Source organism: Neoarius graeffei, chromosome 1, assembly GCF_027579695.1.
Source record: "Neoarius graeffei isolate fNeoGra1 chromosome 1, fNeoGra1.pri, whole genome shotgun sequence".
NCBI classification, from domain to species: Eukaryota; Metazoa; Chordata; class Actinopteri; order Siluriformes; family Ariidae; genus Neoarius; species Neoarius graeffei.
This window is the reverse complement of record NC_083569.1, coordinates 43,161,236-43,183,235: the sequence shown is the minus strand read 5'-3', so window position 1 is coordinate 43,183,235 and position 22,000 is coordinate 43,161,236. Positions and strand designations below refer to the sequence as shown.

Here is a 22,000-nt window from a genome sequence, read left to right as displayed (position 1 = left end):
ACAGGATCCCGGAGGACATTGTAAGTGACCAGGGCCCTCAGTTCACTTCCAGGGTGTGGACCAAGCTCATTGACAAACTAGGGGTTTCGGTGAGTCTAACCTCAGGACATCATCCACAATCCAATGGCCAAGTGGAACGCGCCAATCAGGAGATCGGATGCTTCCTGAGGGTGTTTTGTATGGAGAACGACATGAACTGATCATAATTCCTCTCTTGGGCCAAGTAGGCCATATTGTTATCAATTGTGACCTGCCCCACCAAAATCTATAGTCATGAACCTCTACTGGTAATTATTTAGCTTAAATTATATTAATTATAATTCAGTCACATGCATACAAGCCAAAGCAATGTTAATGCCAGGCATGGCTTGTACATATGCCATTAATCACATCTCCACTTTTATGATTGTGCCCCTCAACCTCCACCACACTCTCTCACTCTCTCTCACACACACACACACACACACACACACACACACACACACACACACACACACACACACACACACAGAGTATCTGTCTGTAAGCCTCTTAGTGCATGGTGTGTCCGAGTAAAGTGGTGCCCAGTGATAAGCAGTGGACAGGACATGGTCATGCACACATCACCTTAAAAATACCAGCCAAATAAATTGAAGTCCATTAGCTTTATGCAGTGCTGTTCATACAGCCAGGAAATAAATATGCATTATGCAATACACAGGGCAGCAATTACTCTGAGCCCTGGACCAGAACCAAATGTTTCTACGGATTTTTATGATCTACTTTGTTGTCCTCATGCTACATAATATATTTAATTGTCTCACTAAAATCCTAGGAGAGCACTTAAATTTCTTTTCCACCATAATCCCTGCTGGTAACCATATTCTATATCCCACCAGGTCACTTACTTGATTTCTGTTAAAAAATGAAATGAAAGTTTTACCTGAATGTAAAATTTAAAATTTTTTTAACTTCTAACATTTACATTTATTCATCAGTTTTCATCCAAAGCAATTCACAGGCGGTGGCAGAATATAATTCAAATATAAAATTACTGACAGTTTTTATGAAAATGAATATATAAAATGAACAATACCTGATTTTTTTTTACCTCCCTCACCATCTTTATTTCTGATCCGAGGCTTTTACTTTTAAAATATTTTAAGATACCAGTTATTTTGTCATATGTTTGAGAGATTCATTCATTCATTCATTCATTCAACCAGTTGCTTTATATTATTGCCATTATTTTTTGTTGTTGAAACAATAGTGAGCCAACATAAATCCATAAATTAAGACATCTAAAATGAATAATTCAATTATCTTAACCCAGTCACTTACTTTTAAGAGACTTTACCTATCTTTAAGGGACAGAAAATGAAGACTGAAGAATTAAATAGTGGTTTGTTTGTTTGTTTGTTTGTTTGTTTGTTTGTTTTGATATTGCTATCAAGTGTAATATGAAATAACATAGCTTGCCTGCGAACCTGGAGAACAGGATAAAGCGGCTAGAGATAATGAGATGAGATGAGATAAAGACTACAATTTAAAGTGTGGGCGACACGATTTTTGTTTTTCCCTTAAATAAATATTTGGATATGCTACTGTTTAGTACTGAAATAATCGGGATGAATTAAGTATTCACCCCGCAATGATTTTTCAGGATACCAATTGTGTATTGCCATGTTATGATGTCATTATGGTAACCGGCTTGTAAACAAGACCATTGGCAATCAGCATGTATTTGTTTGAGGAAGAGGAAGAATTGAGTGATTTTAGCATCAATCTGATTGATATTGAAGAAGAAGGTAAAGATTTAGATTTGGGAAAGGAAGGGGAAAGTATTACAACCCAAAAAAATGAACTGGAACCATATAAGTTTGAGCCATATCTATCTGATGAAGAAGTGGTAGATATATTGCACAGCAAGGAAAGCGACAATGACCTCAACAATGTATGACAGTGTCTACAGAACACCGAATGAGACAGATCATTGAAAAATATATATGAAGAAACAAACACCACTGAAGCTGTAAGCTGGTAGATACATATATGTTATTTACCAGCTGGGAGGTCTGTATCGTGAAATACCGTGACCGAGGTCTTGAAAGTACTGAGCGAAGCCCTTTGGGCCGAGGTCAGTATTCAAGGCCGAGGTCACGGTATTTCACCATATGGACCGACCTTAAGCTGGTAAATAATATATTTATTTTTTTCTTTACCAAATTCTAACAGAAAACGAAAGCACCCAAAAGGGAAAACTGAGCCGAGCCAAGCCACCATTTTGAATCCTCATTCACGGCTGTAATGCAAATGACTTCCTCCTCTGTATACAAGTGCACTTCCATAGCAGGAAAAAAGCTACATTTTGCCACCTCTGTAGTCCCCTATTTATACAAAATTGAGTAATTCAGGATTCAGCCATGTTTTTGCTTGGCATTAGCAACAGTTACAGGTTTTTAGCTTTCTCCTGAAATGTTTTATTTTATTTCTTCTTCCTCAGGGTAGTAAAACTCGCTTTTGCTGTGAACACTGTCGTTATCACTATCCATGCTGTAAAATTAATGCTATTATACTGAGAAATGCTGGCAAAAATTTATAAGATTTTTGATAATCTTATAAATAAATCTTATGAAAAAAAGATAAATGTTGACAAAAAAATGCTACTACGTTTGTTGTTGTTGTGAACGAGCGAGTCGCCAGAGGTCCATAACTGGGGTCAGTAACTGGGGTCCGTATCGTAGGATACGGACCCGCTCGCCAGCCAATCAGACCACAGGATTTGATGGAAACCGGACCGCAAAAAAAAGAAATATATATTATTTACCAGCTAGGAGGTCCATATCGTGAAATACCATGACTGAGGTCTTGAAATTACTGACCGAGGTCCTCTGGGCCGAGGTCAGTATTCAAGGCCGAGGTCACAGTATTTCAAGATTCAAGATGTTTATTTGTCATATGCACAATAACAGACACAGCGGTTTATTATTGGGTAATGAAATTCTTATTTTGCAACTACCCGACCAAACTATGCTTACTAATATAAAAAGAAATATATATAAAATACGAAATATAAAATATAAAGTGCATATTATGCAATGCAAAATATAAAAGTAGAATGAAAATAAACGAAGATAAAATAATAAAAAAAGGCAATCAAACAATATGCAAACATAGAGGTAGATATACTGTGCAATGTCTTGTGCAAAATTGCAAATATAGAAGTAGATGGTGATTATAATCCATGGTTCAAAAGCCTGATGAAAATATAGAGGTAGATGGTGATTATAATCCGTGGTTCAAAAGCCTGATGGAAATATAGAGGTAGATGGTGATTATAATCCGTGGTTCAAAAGCCTGATGGAAATATAGAGGTAGATGGTGATTATAATCCGTGGTTCAAAAGCCTGATGGCCTGGGGGTAAAAACTGTTTGTCAGTCTAGTAGTCCTTGCTTTCACACTCCTGTAGCGTCTGTCAGATGGTAGGAGTGTGAGTAGTCTGTGTTGTGGGTGTGTTTGGTCCCTGATGATGCTCTGTGCCCTTTTTGTGACCCGGGTGTTGTAAATGTCCTGTAGTGGGGGGAGGACAGCTCCAAAGATGAACTGTGCCATTTTAATGACACGCTGGAGAGCCTTTCTGTCCTGAGTTGTGCAGTACCTGTACCACACAGTGATGGAATTTGTCAGGACACTCTCCACTGTGCACCTGTTGCTGAGGAGTTTGGTGGACAGTCCAAATTTCCTCAGCTTCCTCAGGAAGAAGAGTCTCTGTTGAGCCTTCTTGATGGTCTGCTGTGTGTTGTGTGTCCAGGTGAGATCCTCACTGATGTGAGTTCCGAGGAATTTAAATGTTTTCACCCTCTCCATCTGTGTCCTGTCGATGTGCAGCGAGGCGTGCTGGTCTCCCCTCCTCTTCCTCGGGTCAATAATCATCTCCTTGGTCTTCTCAGCATTCAAGGAGAGGTTATTTTCCCAGCACCAGGAGACCAGCCGAGCCACCTCCACCCTGTAAGCTCTCTCATCTCTGCCGGTGATCAGCCCAATGACAGTGGTGTCGTCAGCAAACTTGATGATAGGAGTGTTACTCTGGGAGGGGGTGCAGTCGTAGGTGAAGAGGGTGTACAGGAGTGGACTGAGCACACAGCCTTGGGGGGTCCCTGTGCTCACTGTCTTGGTGCTGGATGTTCTGGTACTGACTCTGACAGCCTGGGGTCTGTTTGTGAGAAAGTCTAGGACCCAGCAGCAGAGGGAGGATGTCAGTCCAAGGGTGGAGAGCTTCTCAGTCAGTCTGCTGGGGATGACAGTGTTGAAGGCTGAAATGTAGTCCACAAACAGCATTCGAACATAGGTGTCCCTGTGTTCCAGGTGTGACGAGGCTGTGTGGCTGGCTGCATTGATGGCATCATCAGTTGAATGGTTTTGATGATATGCAAATTGAAGGGGGTCTATTGTATCTGGGATGTCCTTTTTGATGTGTGACATGACTATCCTCTCAAAACACTTCATTACAACTGAAGTGAGTGCAATTGGGCGATAGTCATTCAGGCATGTTATATTGTTTTTCTTTGGGAGGGGCACTATGGTGGTGGTCTTGAAGCATGTAGGCACAGACGACATGGAGAGGGACAGGTTGAAAATGTCTGTGAAGACCTCTGCTAACTGTGTGGAGCAGGCCCTCAAAGCACAGCCGGGGATGTTGTCAGGGCCGGCTGCCTTTCGGGGGTTAGTCCTCCTGAAGACCTTGCTCACCTCGGTTATGGTCACAGCAGGTGAAGAGCTCTGTGCTGCCTCTGCTGGTAGAATCCCTCTGCGTTGGTTGGTGTTGAGGGTGTCAAAGCGAGCATAGAACTCATTCAGCTCATCTGGTGATGTGTTGTGGTTGGCTGTGACCCTGCTGTTCTTCTGCTGGAAATTGGTGATATGTTGCAGGCCCTGCCACATGCATCTGGAGTCTGAGGTGTTGTAATATCCTTCCAGCTTCAGTCTGTACTGCCTCTTGGCTTCCCTGATGGATCTGCGTAGGTCATATCTGGCCTTTTTATATCCATCTACATCACCAGAGGCAAAAGCGGTGGAGCGTGCATATAGCATGGAGCGTACTTCACTGTTAATCCAAGGTTTTTGGTTTGGATATATTTTGCAGCACTTGGTGGGGACAGTGTCATTAATGCACATGCTGATGTAGCTGGTGACCACAGATGCATATTCCTCTAAATCCACAGAACAGTCTTCTCTCAAAGCAGCAGTCTTAAACACATCCCAGTTTGTAGAACTGAAGCAGTCCTGGAGCACCAGATCAGTCCCTTCATTCCAAACTTTAACAGTTTTATTCACTGGGGGGACTTGTTTGAGAAGGGCCTTGTAAGCTGGGTAGAGGAACACAGAGATGTGGTCAGACTGTCCAAAGTGGGGGCGGGGCACAGCCTTGAAGCCATTTCTCACATTACTGTAGACATGGTCCAGGATGTTGTTGTCCCTTGTCGGAAAGCTCACGTGTTGATGGCACTTTGGTAGCACACGGACTGACATTAAGCTGGTAAATAATATATATTTTTTTTTTCTTTACCAAATTCTAACAGAAAACGAGAACGCCCGAAAGGGAAACCTGAGCCGAGCCGCCATTTTGAATCCTCATTCACGGCTGTCATGCAAATGGCTTCCTCTTCTGTATACAAGTGCACTTCCATGGCAGAAAAAAAAAAAATTTGCCACCTCTGTAGTCCCCTATTTATACAAAATTGAGTCATTCAGGATTCAGCCATGTTTTTGCTCGGTGTTAGCAAGTTAGAGAGGTTTTTAGCTTTCTCCTGAAATGTTTTCTTTAATTTTGTCTTCCTCAGGGTAGTAAAACTCGCTTTCACTGTGAAGACTATCGTTATCACTATCCACGATGTAAAATTAATGCTATTTTGAATCCTCATTCATGGCTGTAATGCAAATGGCTTCCTCCTCGGTATACAAGTGTACTTCCATGGCAGGAAAATAACTACATTTTGCCGCCTATGTAGTCCCCTATTTATACAAAATTGAGTCATTCAGGATTCAGCCATGTTTTTGCTCGGTGTTAGCAAATTACAGGTTTTTAGCTTTCTCCTGAAATGTTTTCTTTTATTTCTTCTTCCTCAGGGTAGTAAAGCTCACTTTCGCTGTGAACACTGTCGTTATCACTATCCATGCTGTAAAATTAATGCTATTCTCCTGAGAAATGCTGGCAAAAGTTTATAAGATTTTTGATAATCTTATAAATAAATCTTATAAAAAAAAGATAAATGTTGACAAAAAAATTCTACTATGTTTGTTGTTGTTGTGAACGAGCGAGTTGCCAGAGGTCCGTAACCGGGGTTCGTAACTGGGGTCCGTACCGTAGGATACGGACCCGCTCGCCAGCCAATCAGAGTGCAAGATTTGGACTGCGAAAAAAATAAAACATCTTATGTTCCCAATCTTAAAGTTCCTACCACTATATTAGTAGGCCTACAAATCTGGCATTTAATATGACTGCATAACAGTATATTTGAATGAAGATCTAACAGAAATATGATAAAATCCCAAAGGAAACACTCCAGGTGTGTAGTCTATACTTTAAAAAAATTATTGAATGAAAACAAATGCTTGTTCAACAAATGCATTTTTAAAAATTTTCAGAAAGTGCCTTATCACATAACATGAGACAAACCAAACATTTTTCCACACATCAATAACAAGCTATTTCTGATATTTACAGGTTTAATTTACATAGATGCAGCTTAGATTATTTCAGGTGTACAGGTGTATCTCATCACTATGTGACAATGCTTTGGAAGAAAGCCATTGCTGTCAAGAAATACCAGAAGGTCAGTGGTGGGTTTTCTGATAACGTTGCACTTTAGGGCTAAAGAATGAGTTCAAAGATGCTCTTAAGTAATGAACGTTGTTTCTGTACGTGGTTTTCCCGAAGACACTCATAAGAAGGAGTCTTAAGAGCAACCTTGCTAAGCATGTCTTTGCATTGCGCGTCCTCAATATAGGCATTAGTAATTGCTAAAGGCATTCGTATCCTAGTTACTAAAGGCATTAGTAGTTGCTAAATCCAGTCGATGAGGTTACATGGCATTCGTTTTTAACCAAAAACCAATGAAACATAAAGTGTTAAAATATGTAAATATATTGTATTTTCATTAAGCATTACATATATAATGTGGTAATTAATAATTGAAACTATTTTACATTTTTGGACAATAACATTTTTATTCCAAGTGTGTTTTTTTTAATCAAATGAACAAATGTTCACATGAAAGAATGAGCAAATAATAAGCAAAATAATTAAGTAAACTGTTTTCCCTGTGCCTGCTCATTTCATTGTTACCCAATCAAGAGCTTAATGAAGAGTGCAGGAGAAGTAAGGAGAAAGTGGCAAGACTTCTCCAGCCAAGTAAAGAGGAGGGGAGCAGAAGTGAGGAGAGAGAGGGAAAAGGTGACCGGTGGTGGCATGTCCACTGTGGCTCCCCTGACCCCAGAGGAAGAACGGGTCCTTGCAATACTTGAGCAAACAGCCACAGAGGGCATACCTGGAGGCATTGATGTTATCAGTGTCATCACCTGCCCCCCTCCCCAGACTGCAGTCCCCCCCCCCATGGCCCTGCTCCCTCCTCATCCCCTGGACCCTCTCATCTGAGCATTTCCCCAGCTACAGGCAGTCAGAATCTGGCTGGCCTGGGGTGTCAGTGCAACCGGGAGCTGCTCACCATTGAGAAGGAGTGGCCGCAGTTACTCTGAGACCTGCATGACCAAAGGGAACAGCACCATCAAGAGCGGATGGGCCTTAAACAGGCAAAACTTGACCTGCTGGCCAGACAGTTGGAGCTTCTGAGTGGATTCACTGGAGTGCAGCTATGATTATTTCAACTGTTCTTCACAATGCCAAGTTGGCAATGTTTTGCCCTTATATATACACAGTGTTACAGGTGCAGTAATTTGTCACATTTCTAACACTAAATTAGATAATCACTTGCCTAATAGAGTTAAATATGATTAAAATGTGGTGATATCACTGTGACATTACGATATCCATACATAATTCCATAACATATTGAAACATATTCATAATGTTTTGCATACATTTTTTTAATAATTAACTTGACATAATTGCAATGTACAACAACATGAACACCAGCAGCACCCATTGATTGTAAGAGTCCCTCGGAGGCACATGCGCATTCTGTGTATTCGGTTGTGAGTGAGACATTCTTTATTGTGAAAGAGTGATCCAGGTCAACTGTAAGTTCAGAGCACCCTTTAGCTATGACATTGTTTGGGAGAACCACATTAGCTTAATGATGGATCTTAAGAGGCAGTTAAAGACGCTCTTAGCCTTAAGAGGCTTTCAGGAAACCCACCCCTGAAAGACATTTTTTTAAATGACAGTGAAATATACATGACAGAGCTCGACAGTTTTGAAGCTTTCTGCCTTAACCAAGATGTGTTAACATATACTGTATCTACTTGCATACATTGACAATCATGGATAGCTTCCTGTTTCGATAATGTTCCACATCAGAGCAAAGAAAAGAGGTACAGCAGTAGGTGATCCAGATCTCTCCTCTGATGGCATCTTGACAGGACTTTGGCAATGATTGGTTGTGCATACTCTATAAAAAGAAATGTTATTGTAAATCACCTTACATCCTGTGCCATGTGCAATGCTTCATATAATTCTCAAAATGTCCTAGAACTATTAATAAAATAATATATTTGCATACCAAATGTTGGATCTTCAAGTATCTTGTGGACTGTGATCCCTCCTTTCTTCCACTTTGGAAAAAACTGGCTGTATTGTGGTTGTCCACTTTTGCTGCTTTTCTGTTGTCTTTGAACATTTTCATTGAAGTGGAGTATGGCCACAAGTGTTCTCTTCAGAAATTAAAAGAAAATAAATTGCGTGCTCAATCCATGATTGGTAGTATGTTGTCGTTATGTTGTAGTTAGGTTTGTAATTTCATCATCATGGTTTTTTATAACTGACAATGATCATTTACCTGTACAAGCTGCATGTCTATAATGACATTGTGGGTCAGTTCCATTACTGTATATGAGCCAAATTTGGCAGAATGACCAGTACTATCTGAATGTCCATCAACATCAAGTACGAAGTCATGTTGCTTGGCCTGTAGAGATGAAATGAGCTATGTTTGTTGATCAGTCCAAATGCTTCTTACAGTAGGCAAAATGAACTGTCTCTGATGTCGATAAAAGGCCATTATAGTAACTGTTGCTAGTTTCATTTTGTCCAAGACCCTCAGCACCTGTCCAGCAATCATACTCGTGGCTAATGTAGCCATGAACAATAATATGTTTCCAGTAGTTGTTTCACCAACATAGCCTTGACTGTTCTATTTCTACTGATGCTCACACTGACGGCATGTGGTGTGTTGAATTGTGTTGCAAGTGGGAATGCAGGTGCAGTAGAGCCAACAGGCTAGACCATGACATGAGGAGCCTCAAGGAGCCTGTCTGTTTCTTTGTTCTAGTTTCTGATGTTCCACTAGAACCATTTGGGCATGAATTTTGAGAACATTCTGATGAGTAATATTCCTTGTCATTATGCACTGGCACAACAAGACTGCTGGCTGGGACATCTGACATTCCTCCGCTCAGAGATGGCTGCTGTACATTATACCTGTGATCACATGCTGGGCAATAATGGGATCCATCAGAGTTTCTGCACCCTCAAGCTTGACAGTGGGCCAAACCTGAACACCTGGGGAAAAGACAAAATTCATTATTTACATTTCAGCAAACCATCAGTTAGTGGGAACTCTCCTTGATTCCATTCATATGCCACATATTACCTTTGTCTTTCATTGTGGCAGTCTTGTTTTTCATTCCAACTCACACACGAACTGATCTTTGTGATCCTGTGATTGTGTTTGGGTGCTGCAAGATTCCTAAAAATATAATTTATAACAAGTAAATGTGTTTAACAATTTTCTGGTTATTACATGAATAATGGACTCCAAAGGTATAGAAGATTCAAGCAGTGATCTGTATCTACCATCAGAAGGGACGTTTCCCCAAATGTAGATGATTGATGGTGACTCCTACTTCATGCAAAAAATGATTGCAATCAAGGCAGGCTTCAGTATTCGTCTGTGTTGAAGCTTGAATCCATGTGCTTCTTTCATCGCAGGCCTTGAGTCAAAACAATTCTCTGTAAAGTGGTCACTGCACAGCACAGACGGTGGTGTCGGTAATTGTGAACATCCAGCAGCTATGCATTGAGAATGCATAGTGGATTGTATAAGAGAAATTATCCTTTTCTGCAAACTTTTATTCTTGCTTCCAATTGTTTACACACGGATATAGAACTATGCTTACTGTGATGACGTCACGCATGATAACTGGATCGCAGGCTAAAATCATGTCACAGGTTGAGCACAGCTTATACAAACATGGAATTGTGTCTGCATTTTATTCTTTTTCTTCACAACACTTGCACAGAATTCCCAATTGTAATGTTCAAAATTTATAAACATCCATCCCATGTCAGATTACATAAAATTTCAAAATTATGTTACCCACACTTTAAAAATTACATGATGATATATAAATGAGAAGATTACAAGCATTAAAACAAACATCTAAGAGGAATCTAGTAGCTTATAAAAGTAGGTTATCTACAGCTTATAAAATAACACTTGATCTAGAATGTCTATTATTTTACATTTTAATTTTTTAATATTGTGCTTCAAGATTTATGACTGCACACAAGATCTAAATCATTGTTGCAGAATCTTAAGCTGCGCATAAGATATGTTATTTTGTTATGCTTCAGTTCCCTATTTTGATTTACTGAATTAATAAATAATGCCAGACTTTTTTTTTGTTCATTCAATGAGCTCGCCTTTGAAAGAAATATGCTATGGTTTGAAAGACAAACTGACAGAGACTCATCTACTACACTTAAACAACACTTTAAGGGTTAGTCACAATTTTATCCTGAAAGAAATCCATCCTATAGATAAGCAAGGGTTCAGATAAAGATGTCAGCCCCTCGCTCCTCTGATTTCCTCCGTGTGAGAAAATAAAACCTTTTATTTCACCAAAGTGGTTGCAAACCATGGGTGTCTCAGGAGGATAGACAGAATATTTTGGCCCAACAAGATCTCCAACAAAGACCTGCTCCAGCTTAGCCAGACCATACACTGTAAAAAAAATATTTGTTGTTTTAACTTAAAAAAGTTAGTGCAAGGGCTGCCTTAAAATTTTGAGTTCACTGGAATTCACATAGTAAGTTAAATTGTTGTGAACTTACTATATTAATTTCAGTGAACTCAAAATTTTAAGGCAGCCCTTAAGGCAACCCTTGCACTAACTTTAAGTTAAAACAACAAATCATTTTTTACAGTGTATGCATCGCCAGTGAAATACAGCATAGACTACTTTGATGGCTAGGACATGTGCTGAGAATGCCACAGACAAGTATTGCTAGGGTTGCACTGCGATGGACCCCACAAGGCAAGAGACCAAGGGGCAGGCCAAGGAACACCTGGCGAAGGACAGTTGAAGCAGAACTTAAGCAAATTAGGATCACCTGGAGTGAGGCTGAGACCAAGGCAAAAGACCGTGCTGGATGGAGGGATCTTGTGGAGACATTATGCTCCAGTGGGAGCGAAGAGGATAAGTAAGTAAGTATTATATTATAAACTGTCAGACAGTGACCCTGGACTTATTGCTCCTCACATGAAGCAATATCACTCAGGAATAATGCCTTTAAATTCAGGGTCAGAATTGTGTCTAAGTGAGACTCCATTTTAAACTAATTCTGCCCTACATGTGAAACACCTGTAACTTCTGGATACTGCTTAAGTCTGTAATTACAGCTGAGGTCTCACTACTGATATGTGCAATTTTGGTTTTCAAACTCACTGTGTCTGTGTAACTCAACTGTGAATATGGCCCTTAGATTTTTGACGCATTCTCTCTGTCTCCTTTATGTCACACAAAGCATCAAAGATCTGTACAATATCACCAAGTCCACTGGCACACTGCTAGAGTATTTTAAGGAAATTATGTGCACAAAATCCCCAGTGTTGAATTAACTTTTTCAGAGTTCATTTGAGTTCAATTGGACATGAATAAACACTGTAGGTGTTAATTCAACACTGGATTTTACTGCGTGGTTGACTGTTCCCAGCCAAAGCCATAAAAGAAGAGAGTGACCAGGGATTGACAGAGGACTGGTGTTGCGCATATAGAGTGTATGGCACCATGTCAAATAAAACAGTATCATAATCCTGCTGGCGCTTTTTCATTTATATAATATGGCATATCGGAGTGCCAAAAACAGGTCTTAATGGAAGCATGTCCTTCACCTGGTGCTCTGTGCATATGCACACACACACACACACACACACACAGAGAGAGAGAGAGAGAGAGAGAGAGAGAGAGCGCATCACAGCAGACAGGGGTTAGACAGCCAGACGAACACTTAATATAATTCAACTTCTCTCAGTGCCAACAAAAGTGTGAGGTTGGGAAAGGAGAGTGTTGAATGAGGGCCAATGAACTGGACCTTGAAGTGAGCATACTGTAGAAGTCTGTTTTCTTCATGGTGTCTTTGGTTAATTCACTAATGTGGCAATTTATTTGCAAAGCAAAAGGATTTGGTGTATGAAAGTAATCATTTGTAGCCTTCAATTTTCTGTACCAAATTTTAGCTTAGCCCTAAAGGAAATCTGTCTATAAATTGATCGGTGTGGGCAGCATGGCAGTGTAGTGGTTAGCATTGTTGCCTCACAGCAAGAAGATCCTGGGTTTGAGCCCAGCGGCCGACGGGGGCCTTTCTGTATGGAGTTTGCATGTTCTCCCCGTGTCTGTGTGGGTTCCTTCTGGGTGCTCCGGTTTCCCCCACAGCCTAAAGACATGCCGGTTAGGGTAACTGGTGGGTCTAAATTGACCGTAGATGTGAATATGAGTGTGAATGGTTGCTTTTCTCTATGCGTCAGCTCTGCAATGACCTGGCAACTTGTTTAGGGTGTACCCTGCCTCTCGCCCATAGTCAGCTGGGATAGGCTCCAGCTTGCCCGCGACCCTGTACAGGATAAGTGCTTACAAATAATGGATGTATGGATGGATCGATTGGTGCATGATGAAAGTATGTTTATTAGAAAAACACATTTGTTAACTTATGCCGTGCACTGCAAAAAAATGAAACCCGAGAAAATGACTATAGATAAGTTTCTGTAATATTTCTTCATACAAGATTATTATAAAATACTTACAAGTATATTTGCTGTTCATATAAAGTCTATTTTTTGATGCATTCATAAATCTCAAACTTGAAAAATTTATTATTCCATTGACAAGTAATTTTGTTTCCTTCTAAAACAAAGAAGCATATATATAAAAAAGCCAAATTGTCTGCCAACAAAACAAGACTACAACAAACTTGAAATTTGATATCTAGAAATAAGTTTACATTATAAGCATAATCTTCTAATCTAATCTAATATAATAATTATTCCATAATAATATAAAAAAAGTCTTCTCGTGTGGCTTCTTTGACAATACAAACAAGAAGACAGAGTCATCTATATCCCCTGCCCTATATACCAACTATATACCAAGTTGCAATATATTATTTGTCACAATTTTCAAGTTCTGCTGCAGGAAACCAACCATACCTCTTTACACTGACCTCAGCAGCCCATGGCATAAACCCACCGGATCTTTGGTCCAGGTGAGCTAAAAATTAAAATTTCTCACATTTCTTAGTATCAAAAGGCACATATACATTGCTTAATCAACACATATACCAACTTTCAAGACCATACCACTCATAGTTTTCAAGTTCTGCTCCGGAAACAAAACCTACACCTAAGATTAACCTGAGAGACTAAATCTGAAATTGTTTCCATGGAAACATGAAAATTTTAAATTTCTCAAATTTCTTAGTATGAAAAGGCATATTTACATCACCTTGTTAACATGTATACCAAGTTTCAAATCCATATCATGAATAGTTTTGGATATATGCTCTGGAAACGAACATTGCTCTTAGAAACTAAGTCAAAACCTATTTTTTATGTAAAATTTTGAAAAAAATGTTTGTTTTTTTTAAAAATCCAAAATAGCAAAGGGCACCAGTTGTTCCTTGATACAAAGTTTCATGAATATATCTTCAATAGTTTTAAAGATATGGCCCGGAAACAAAAACGTGACCGGACAGACAGATGGATGGATGGAACCTGTTTCTATATTACATTGCAGAACCTAAAGCTGGGAACCTAAAGTGTAATAAACATTACACTTTTTACATTATTAGTAACAGACCACCTCAAAACTGGAGCACAGAGTTGTTTCAGGCAAATCAGTGTCACTATAATAATCCTGAGTAACCCTTTAAAATACTATCCCACAGTTAATATATAACTATGCAGCAACTATGCAGGAATGAATGAATAGTGCTTCTTTAACACTGACCTCACTATTATTCACTACCAAGAAATAATATTTAATGAATCACTAATAAGTTAAGCTATAATAAGTTTACACAAAACTTATTATAGCTTATTATATGTCATGTACACAAAATGTCAGGGACAGTTGTGCATGAAAATGTTTGTAATTGGTATAGTTCAATAACTAAGCAGTAATTACTAAGGTTTATATTTCTCATGACCAAACACTACCTAACATTGGCTGTTTGATCATAACTACTGATTAATTTGAGTATCTCTTTGCGGAGTAAGACCTGATCCATCTCCTCCTACCTGGGCAGATTCTAACCAAAAGTCCAAGGGGTGGAGACAACTCAGTGTGTTTCAGGCTGGATAAGTGCATTATTAGGTGTATTATTCTGTATTTTGGAACATATTGTGGGTTACAGAGTTATAGGAGTTGGATCAGGTCCAAATCCACCTCCCAACTTTAGGTTCTGCAGGTATTATTATCTTACCAAGCACATAAATTAATTACCAATCACATCGCCTTTAATTCCAAGTCTAAGCTTCTTCCTGGAGATATTTATCTTTTCAAATGTCATACAATTTTTTTTTATTGTTGAAGACCTTTGTGTGATTCACCAACAATAACAATAATGAATGGTAATGATGGGAAAATCACACAGTGGTCTTCAACATTAAAAACTGTATGAAATCTGTAAACTATTTTATTTCTAATATTGAACTTTAATATCAACCTGCATAAATCAGTACTGAAATGCAATTCATGAACTGAATATCCATTTAATTGAAAACAAAAGGGTGCTCTCTGACTTTTGCCAAGTACAGTATCTTCTTCTTTTGGTGTGCTTGTAGTGGTTAGCAGGCCCGCCGACAGGGGGGGACAAACGGGTATGTTGTCCCGGGCCCAGGAATGGGGGGGGGGGGGGGGGGGGGGCAGAACTGGGCTCTCATGAAGTTGCGATTATTTTATTTCATTTCAAAATGTGTTGATTTGGGGGAGAAATGTGCTATATTTGCATTCAATAAATGATTTCTAGATCTTTTGCCTTTATTGTCTTTGAAAATGCATCAAGAACCCCCTACCACCCCTAATGCAAAAATGGTTTGGTCTGACTCTTTGATTAAGGGGAAAAAAACGACATCGTTCAATCATAGCGCTTCGACAATCAGCGTGCGTGCCATTTGCCAATATGCACAAGTCAGGAGCACAGAAAAGAAAAGAGAAAAAGAGAGGAAGAAACCAAGAGACTCAGGGGCTCACTGCATAAATATTTTAAAAAAGATTCGGATGATGCAGTATAGCAAAGGCAGTGGGGCAGCTGAGCCAGGTAAGACCAGTGTTGGGCACGTTACTTTCAAAAAGTAATTAGTTATAGTTACTAGTTACTTTTCCCAAAAAGTAACTGAGTTAGTAACGGAGTTACTTTGTCATAAAAGTAACTAATTACCAGGGAAAGTAATTATTCCGTTACATTTTGTTCCCCCTCAAAAAAAAAATCTAATTCAATTAGTGTAATCATAATAAAAGTGAATGTTAAATGTGTTTAATGACTGAAATGGACACTTAACAGAACCAGTTAGTAATGTTATCTACACTATATTAATATTTTTGTGGGACAATGTGAGATAAGACATCTATCAAATGTAATATATTTTTGTAGTTATTAAAATTATGTTACTAATTATTGGCCACTGACGAGGACAAACGCTTTGTTCCTCGACATAATGTGCATTGCACGTAAACACTCTTGCCTTTTATTTCAAGTAATGAAAAGTAATGGCTGTATTTCCAATGTGAAAGCGCAGTGCTGGGCTGACCGCTCGCCATCGCTGGGTCTTCCGATTGAAAGTGCGCAGTAGTGCAGTAGGCGTGGCCTACCTACGTATGTTGTCCAAATCTACTCTGATTAGCTTACTGTGCCGTTGTCACGTGTCTCCCCGCCCCACACTAAAGCAGAGTAAAGAAAGGCTGAGCGAGCAGCGTGCCAGATGAGAACAGCTTTAATAAAGTAACGCATAGTATTTTATTGTAAGTAACGGGAACGGTGTTATAACGATGTAAAAAGTAATTAGTTAGATTACTCGTTACTAAAAAAAGTAACGCCGTTTATTTCTAACGCCGTTATTCCCATCACTGGGTAAGACACAGCCAACTTTTTCCAGCCCCGTAAAGTAACCCCAACCAAGGCACGCGCGGCACGCAATTCATGTTACAAACGAGGGGAGAGCAAGTCACACTGAACACCATATCAAACGCACAGGGCATTGAATAATTTCATAACCACAACGGCTTAATAACATTGTGTTTCATATATCTGATTGAAGCTAAGAATATTCACATTAGCCCGCAATCATATCCCGCCGTTTCTCGAGCGGTGTGTTCTCTGCTTTTCACATTGGACAGTACGCACGCATGCACAACAAAAGTCCGGCGCATTGCATTTCGCACCTGAATAATTGCAGACTAAGGAAATGTTAAAATGTTAAAACTGTAAAAATGTTGAAATGCTAAAATGAAATGTTTGTTGACCGGTTGAATGGTTTTTGAATACCTGTCATTTAAGGGTTGGAGTGAGTAGAGACTGGGATAAGAGAGGTGGGGGTGTGTGTGGGTTGGCCCGGGGGGGGGCCCATTCAGAGCATTTTGTCCCGGGCCCAGCCAAAGCTGTCAGCGGCCCTGGTGGTTAGCACTGTCGCCTCACAGCAAGAAGGCTCTAGGTTTGAGCCCAGCAGCCAACGGGGGCCTTTCTGTGTGGAGTTTGCATGTTATCCTCATGTCTGCGTGGGTTTCCTCTGGGTGCTCTGGTTTACCCCACAGTCCAAAGACATGCAGGTTAGGGTAATTAGTGACTCTAAATTGACCGTAGGTGTGAATGTGAGTGTGAATGGTTGTTTGTCTCAATGTGTCAGCCCTGCGATGACCTGGTGACTAGACACTTCTCAGATCTATCCATCCATCCATTATCTGTAACCGCTTATCCTGTGCAGGGGCGCGGGCAAGCTGGAGCCTATCCCAGCTGACTATGGGTGAGAGGTGGGGTACACCCTGGACATGACTGCCTTTTTCACCACTGGGGCACTGTGAATACTTGGTGATGGTTTATGAACTGGTAAATGCCTCTGTATTCCAGGCATCTATAATGTTTTCTATGACTTGCTAGATAAACAGTTAATAGTGTAAACTAATAATATCTTAATACTATATGTTTGAACATATCCAGAATTTTTGTAAGGTTTTGAGATGATTGAGAAGATAGCATGGGAGCAATATGTTCCCAACGGCATGGGCGCCGCCAGGGGGGGAAAGGTTAGAACAATTCTAGGGGCCCAGCACTGCCATGGGGCCCTTTAAGGGGCTGATAATATGCTTTTAATGATTTTAATAAGACTTTTGAAATAACAACAATGCAATATTCCATCTGGTAAAATGAGCTAATTGAACAAGGTTGTCTATTTATTTATTATTTTTAAGTTCATTTCTTAGACAAGGATTTTAAGATCGTTACCTTGTTAACAGTTTCAGCGTGAATCTTCCGCCTTCCTCAGAACTGTCACCAGATGTCAGGTGTCTAAGAAACGAACTTAAAAATGCTTAAACAGTCAGACATAATGAACTTCCACTACATATAAGGTTGTCTATTTCTTGAGTTCTTCAACATATTGTCATTTAACCCTCCCCCTTTTGCGAAATGGTACGGTCCAGTTCTGGTAGAAGCGCGATGCGTTAAATCTGTATGCTGATCAGTGCAACGCTACTTGCTGCTGTGTTGCGGTGCAGCAGCCAGCCAGCAGTGGAGTGCGTACAGTCTATGATCACTAAATATGAAGAGTGGCTGTCAAAAACGTAAAGAAAGGCAGCTGAAAGCTGAGAGGGAATGGAGAGGCAGGCTACTGGTCCCTCAGTTTTTCCCAAAGAAAGGTAGCTATCGCTCACATGTGTGTTCAAAATATTAGCGAATGGTAAATGAACAGTATGAACGTGGTTGGATTAGCCTATCAAAAGAACACTTTTACAGTTTGTACAGTGACATTTTTTCCATTTTAATAACTGAACTGACTTGTGTGGTAAACAAGATGAAATATTACGTTATACTGGTGCTAATAACTAGTGCTAATAACCAGTTTCATAACTAATGGGGTGCCCTAAATATGCACAGATTCAGCCTCAGGGGGACCTCCGCCCTACCAAACCACTGAACCCCCCTTTGGAGAAGGAGGTAAGCAGCAATACAACCCATAAATGCTTTAGGATTGAAGTTTTTAATGAGCAAGCACCATATACAGTTTGCTAGATTAAAGTGTTGCTAATAACAGACACCAGTCAAGTGTTTGACATGGTTACGTGTGTGGAATGTTCACACGTTCTAAACCATTGGTTTCAAATTGAGGAGCTGGAGAAAGCGCAGCACACATAAAAGAGGGATAGAGGTTACAACATATGAAGAAATACGTACGTAATTGATCAAACATATTCCCTTTTTGCAGAACAGTACACACAGCTTTCTACCTAACACATAACAATCCATGGGATTTCCATAGGTATTTTGATGCTGGGTAGAAAACTTTTTCTATGATTTATTAGCAGTCACATCACACATTTCACTACCAATTGTCCTAGCACAAGAAGGCATGTGGCAAAATCTTGAATTTCCATTTGTGATTGTAAATGCACCAGAATTAGTCACTGACCAGTTTTCATCTAGTCCCTGGTAGGTTAATACATAAAATGTAATAACAAAGTCACAAACTCAAGGTCCATGGGCTATCAAAAGTCAAATAATGACAATAGTGCAATTGTGACGAGGGTGGGCAAAGTTGAGGGGCCCAAAATTCTAATCTTTCATGGGGCCCAAAATTTCTGGCGGCGCCCCTGCCCAACGGCAAGGTAATCCTATAAAGTTGTTTGCTTCTGCCTACCTTCGCCAGAGAAAAGCTATGATGGAGGAGGCTGTTGATCATTAAACTGGAATTGGAAGAGTGGAGGCACTTGACCATATCTTTGAGCAGTGAAGACAACAATAAATACATTTGGGTTGCTTAGAGGCTTAATTAATAATGAGGCATTTGGCATTGTTCTTCTCCGGAATCAACTTTGCTATCTCAACATCCCAGAAAATATAGTCACAGACTGTGGTTGACAGTTGACCTTTACAATGTACCAAGGATTTATGGAGAAACTAGGTGTAATGGTGAGCCTAACATCAGAATATTACTAACCAAAAGCTGGAGAGATTGTCATGAAGGAATGGTCACAACTGACAACTGGTATCACTGGTGTAACATGTTCACTCACCTGGTCATGTCTTGACACTTTCGGCTGCATATAACCTCAGAAATGTCCTGTTACCATCGTAGACACATTCCACCTTATCTACAGTAGTCATTTTCTTCAGGTGAAAAATGTGCGTTCTTTGAGCTTAGATTAGGTTGTCTGTGAAGATGGCTAACTGGATAAATTGATTGAATGATAGAGTCGTCACAACATGCAAGTTTGTTTTACAGTATTTCATGAAAACCCTGGCAAAAGATTGTTTTAAGTGCTGGTTCATTCCATCTGATTTCCACTGTGAGCATGCGAAAGTTCAATGCAAAATCTGCAGTTGATTGTTTTCTTTGTGTTAATGGACTCTCATCTGCATCGTTTCTTTTTGTGGGATGATCAAATATCACCCAGGATTCCTGTTTGAATTCTATGATTGTTTGTTGTAGTGTTGTCTGATCAAACATGGCAGTGGCCCAGGCAAGCACTTTAACAGTGACTAGAGAGAAGACTTGGTTCACGCCGAGTCCTTTTTCCCACGAGTGCCGGCGTTAATTACTAATCCTTTTTTAACTTTTTTTCTACAAATAAATTTCCATTATCCTCTTCATTTTTATTGTACTATTGCTTTCATTTTTATTGTACTATCGCTTTCATTTTTGTACTTTTCACTTTCGCTTTCCTTTTTCCGTTTTTTTTCCCGTTTTTTTCACTTTCTTTTTTCGGAAGAACGCCGAGACCGGAAGCTTTCTTTTTCTCTCCTCCTGTGTAAAGTCCACAAGCAGAGGCCATCCACATCTGATCTGCTTCAATATCAACAGATCTTCATTTAAGGTACGTGAATCTTTTTATCATGGCACACCTTCAGTCTGTTCAGTGTGCTGAGTGCAGGATGTTTAGTCATTCTTCCTCCGTCACTAGCGATAGCTCTATTAGCTTTACTTGTGATAAGTGCAGATTAGTTAGCTCTCTGACGGAGAAGATTACAGTGCTAGAAGCGCGTGTCCAGGCTTTAGAGCAGGTTAGTGAGCGTGAGAACAGTGTAGTTTCTGTTAGGGAAAGTCTGGACGCCCTAGGTGGAGTTAGCAATCCCCCAACTCCGGCATTAGAGCCCTTACAGCAGGGCGAATGGGTGACGGCTCGGCGGCATAAGCGTAGAGCCAAAGCTGCCGCTGAGGCTCGCCCACGGGAGCACCACTCCTCTCCGCGTCACGTGTCGAACAGGTTTGCTCTCCTTAGTGATGCACCCACTGAGAAACCTGAAAGAGCTCTGGTTATAGGGGACTCTATCATACGGCACATGAAATTAGCTCAGCCTTTAGGGGCACCAGCAGCTTTAGTCAGGTGTATACCGGGAGCCAGGGCGCCGGACATAGCAGGTAATCTTAGGGTCCTAGGCAAGCACAGGTTCTCAAAGATAGTTATCCATGCAGGAGCTAATGATATACGCCTTCGTCAGTCTGAGGTTACTAAGAGTAACTTTGTAGAGGTGTTTAAATTAGCGAAGGCGATGTCCGATGCTGTAGTATGCTCTGGCCCCATCCCAATGCGGCATGGCGATGCAGCTTACAGCAGGTTATGGTTGCTGAACTGCTGGCTGTCCAGGTGGTGCTCTGAAAACAGTGTGGGCTTTATAGATAATTGGGCTAATTTTGAGGGCACTGCTGGCCTGTTAGGGCGGGACGGTATCCATCCCACTCGGGAAGGTGCTGCTCTCATTTCCTGCAGCATAGGTCATAGTCTCAGAACAGGCCTAGTTAATTTCTGACAATCCAGAGCCAAGGCCAGGGAGCAGACGAACAGGCTAAACCGACTGTCTGCTAGCTGCACAGAGTCGTCACTCAGGGCCCACTACATCGAGACTGTGTCTGTTCCCCGAGCTCAACAAAAAGGTAGAAATTTTCAGAGAGTTTGTTCCAGTAACCTAATCAATATAAAATTAGATCATACTGACTGTACAGCTGCTGCCAGCACCTTTGATCTAAAGGTGGGGCTATTAAATATTAGATCTCTTACATCTAAAGTGCTAATGGTTAATGAACTCATTACTGATCAGGAGTTTAATGTACTGCGTTTAACAGAAACATGGATTAAGCCAAATGAATATATAGCATTAAATGAAGCGAGTCCTGGATACAGTTATATACACCAGCCTCGTCTAACTGGCAGAGGAGGAGGCGTCGCGGTTATTTATAACGATTATCTAGGTGTAACACACAAACCTGGTTATAAATTTAATACATTTGAAGTTCTTCATACTCATATAATGTATGTAGCCTCGAAAAATAAGTCTACCCAGTTAATTCCATTGCTTAT

At 40.2% G+C, this 22,000-nt stretch overlaps 1 protein-coding gene across 1 annotated transcript; it reads left to right on the top strand.

The window, feature by feature from the left end:
- Nucleotides 1-1,717: 1,717 nt before the first annotated feature.
- On the top strand, nt 1,718-21,425 carry LOC132884939 (uncharacterized; the record flags this gene model as incomplete). Its single annotated transcript, XM_060919040.1, has 2 exons — nt 1,718-1,787; nt 20,872-21,425. Coding segments are annotated over exons 1-2 (624 nt in total), but the record flags the coding sequence as incomplete, so codon positions are not given.
- Between the last annotated feature and the right edge of the window lie 575 nt (nt 21,426-22,000).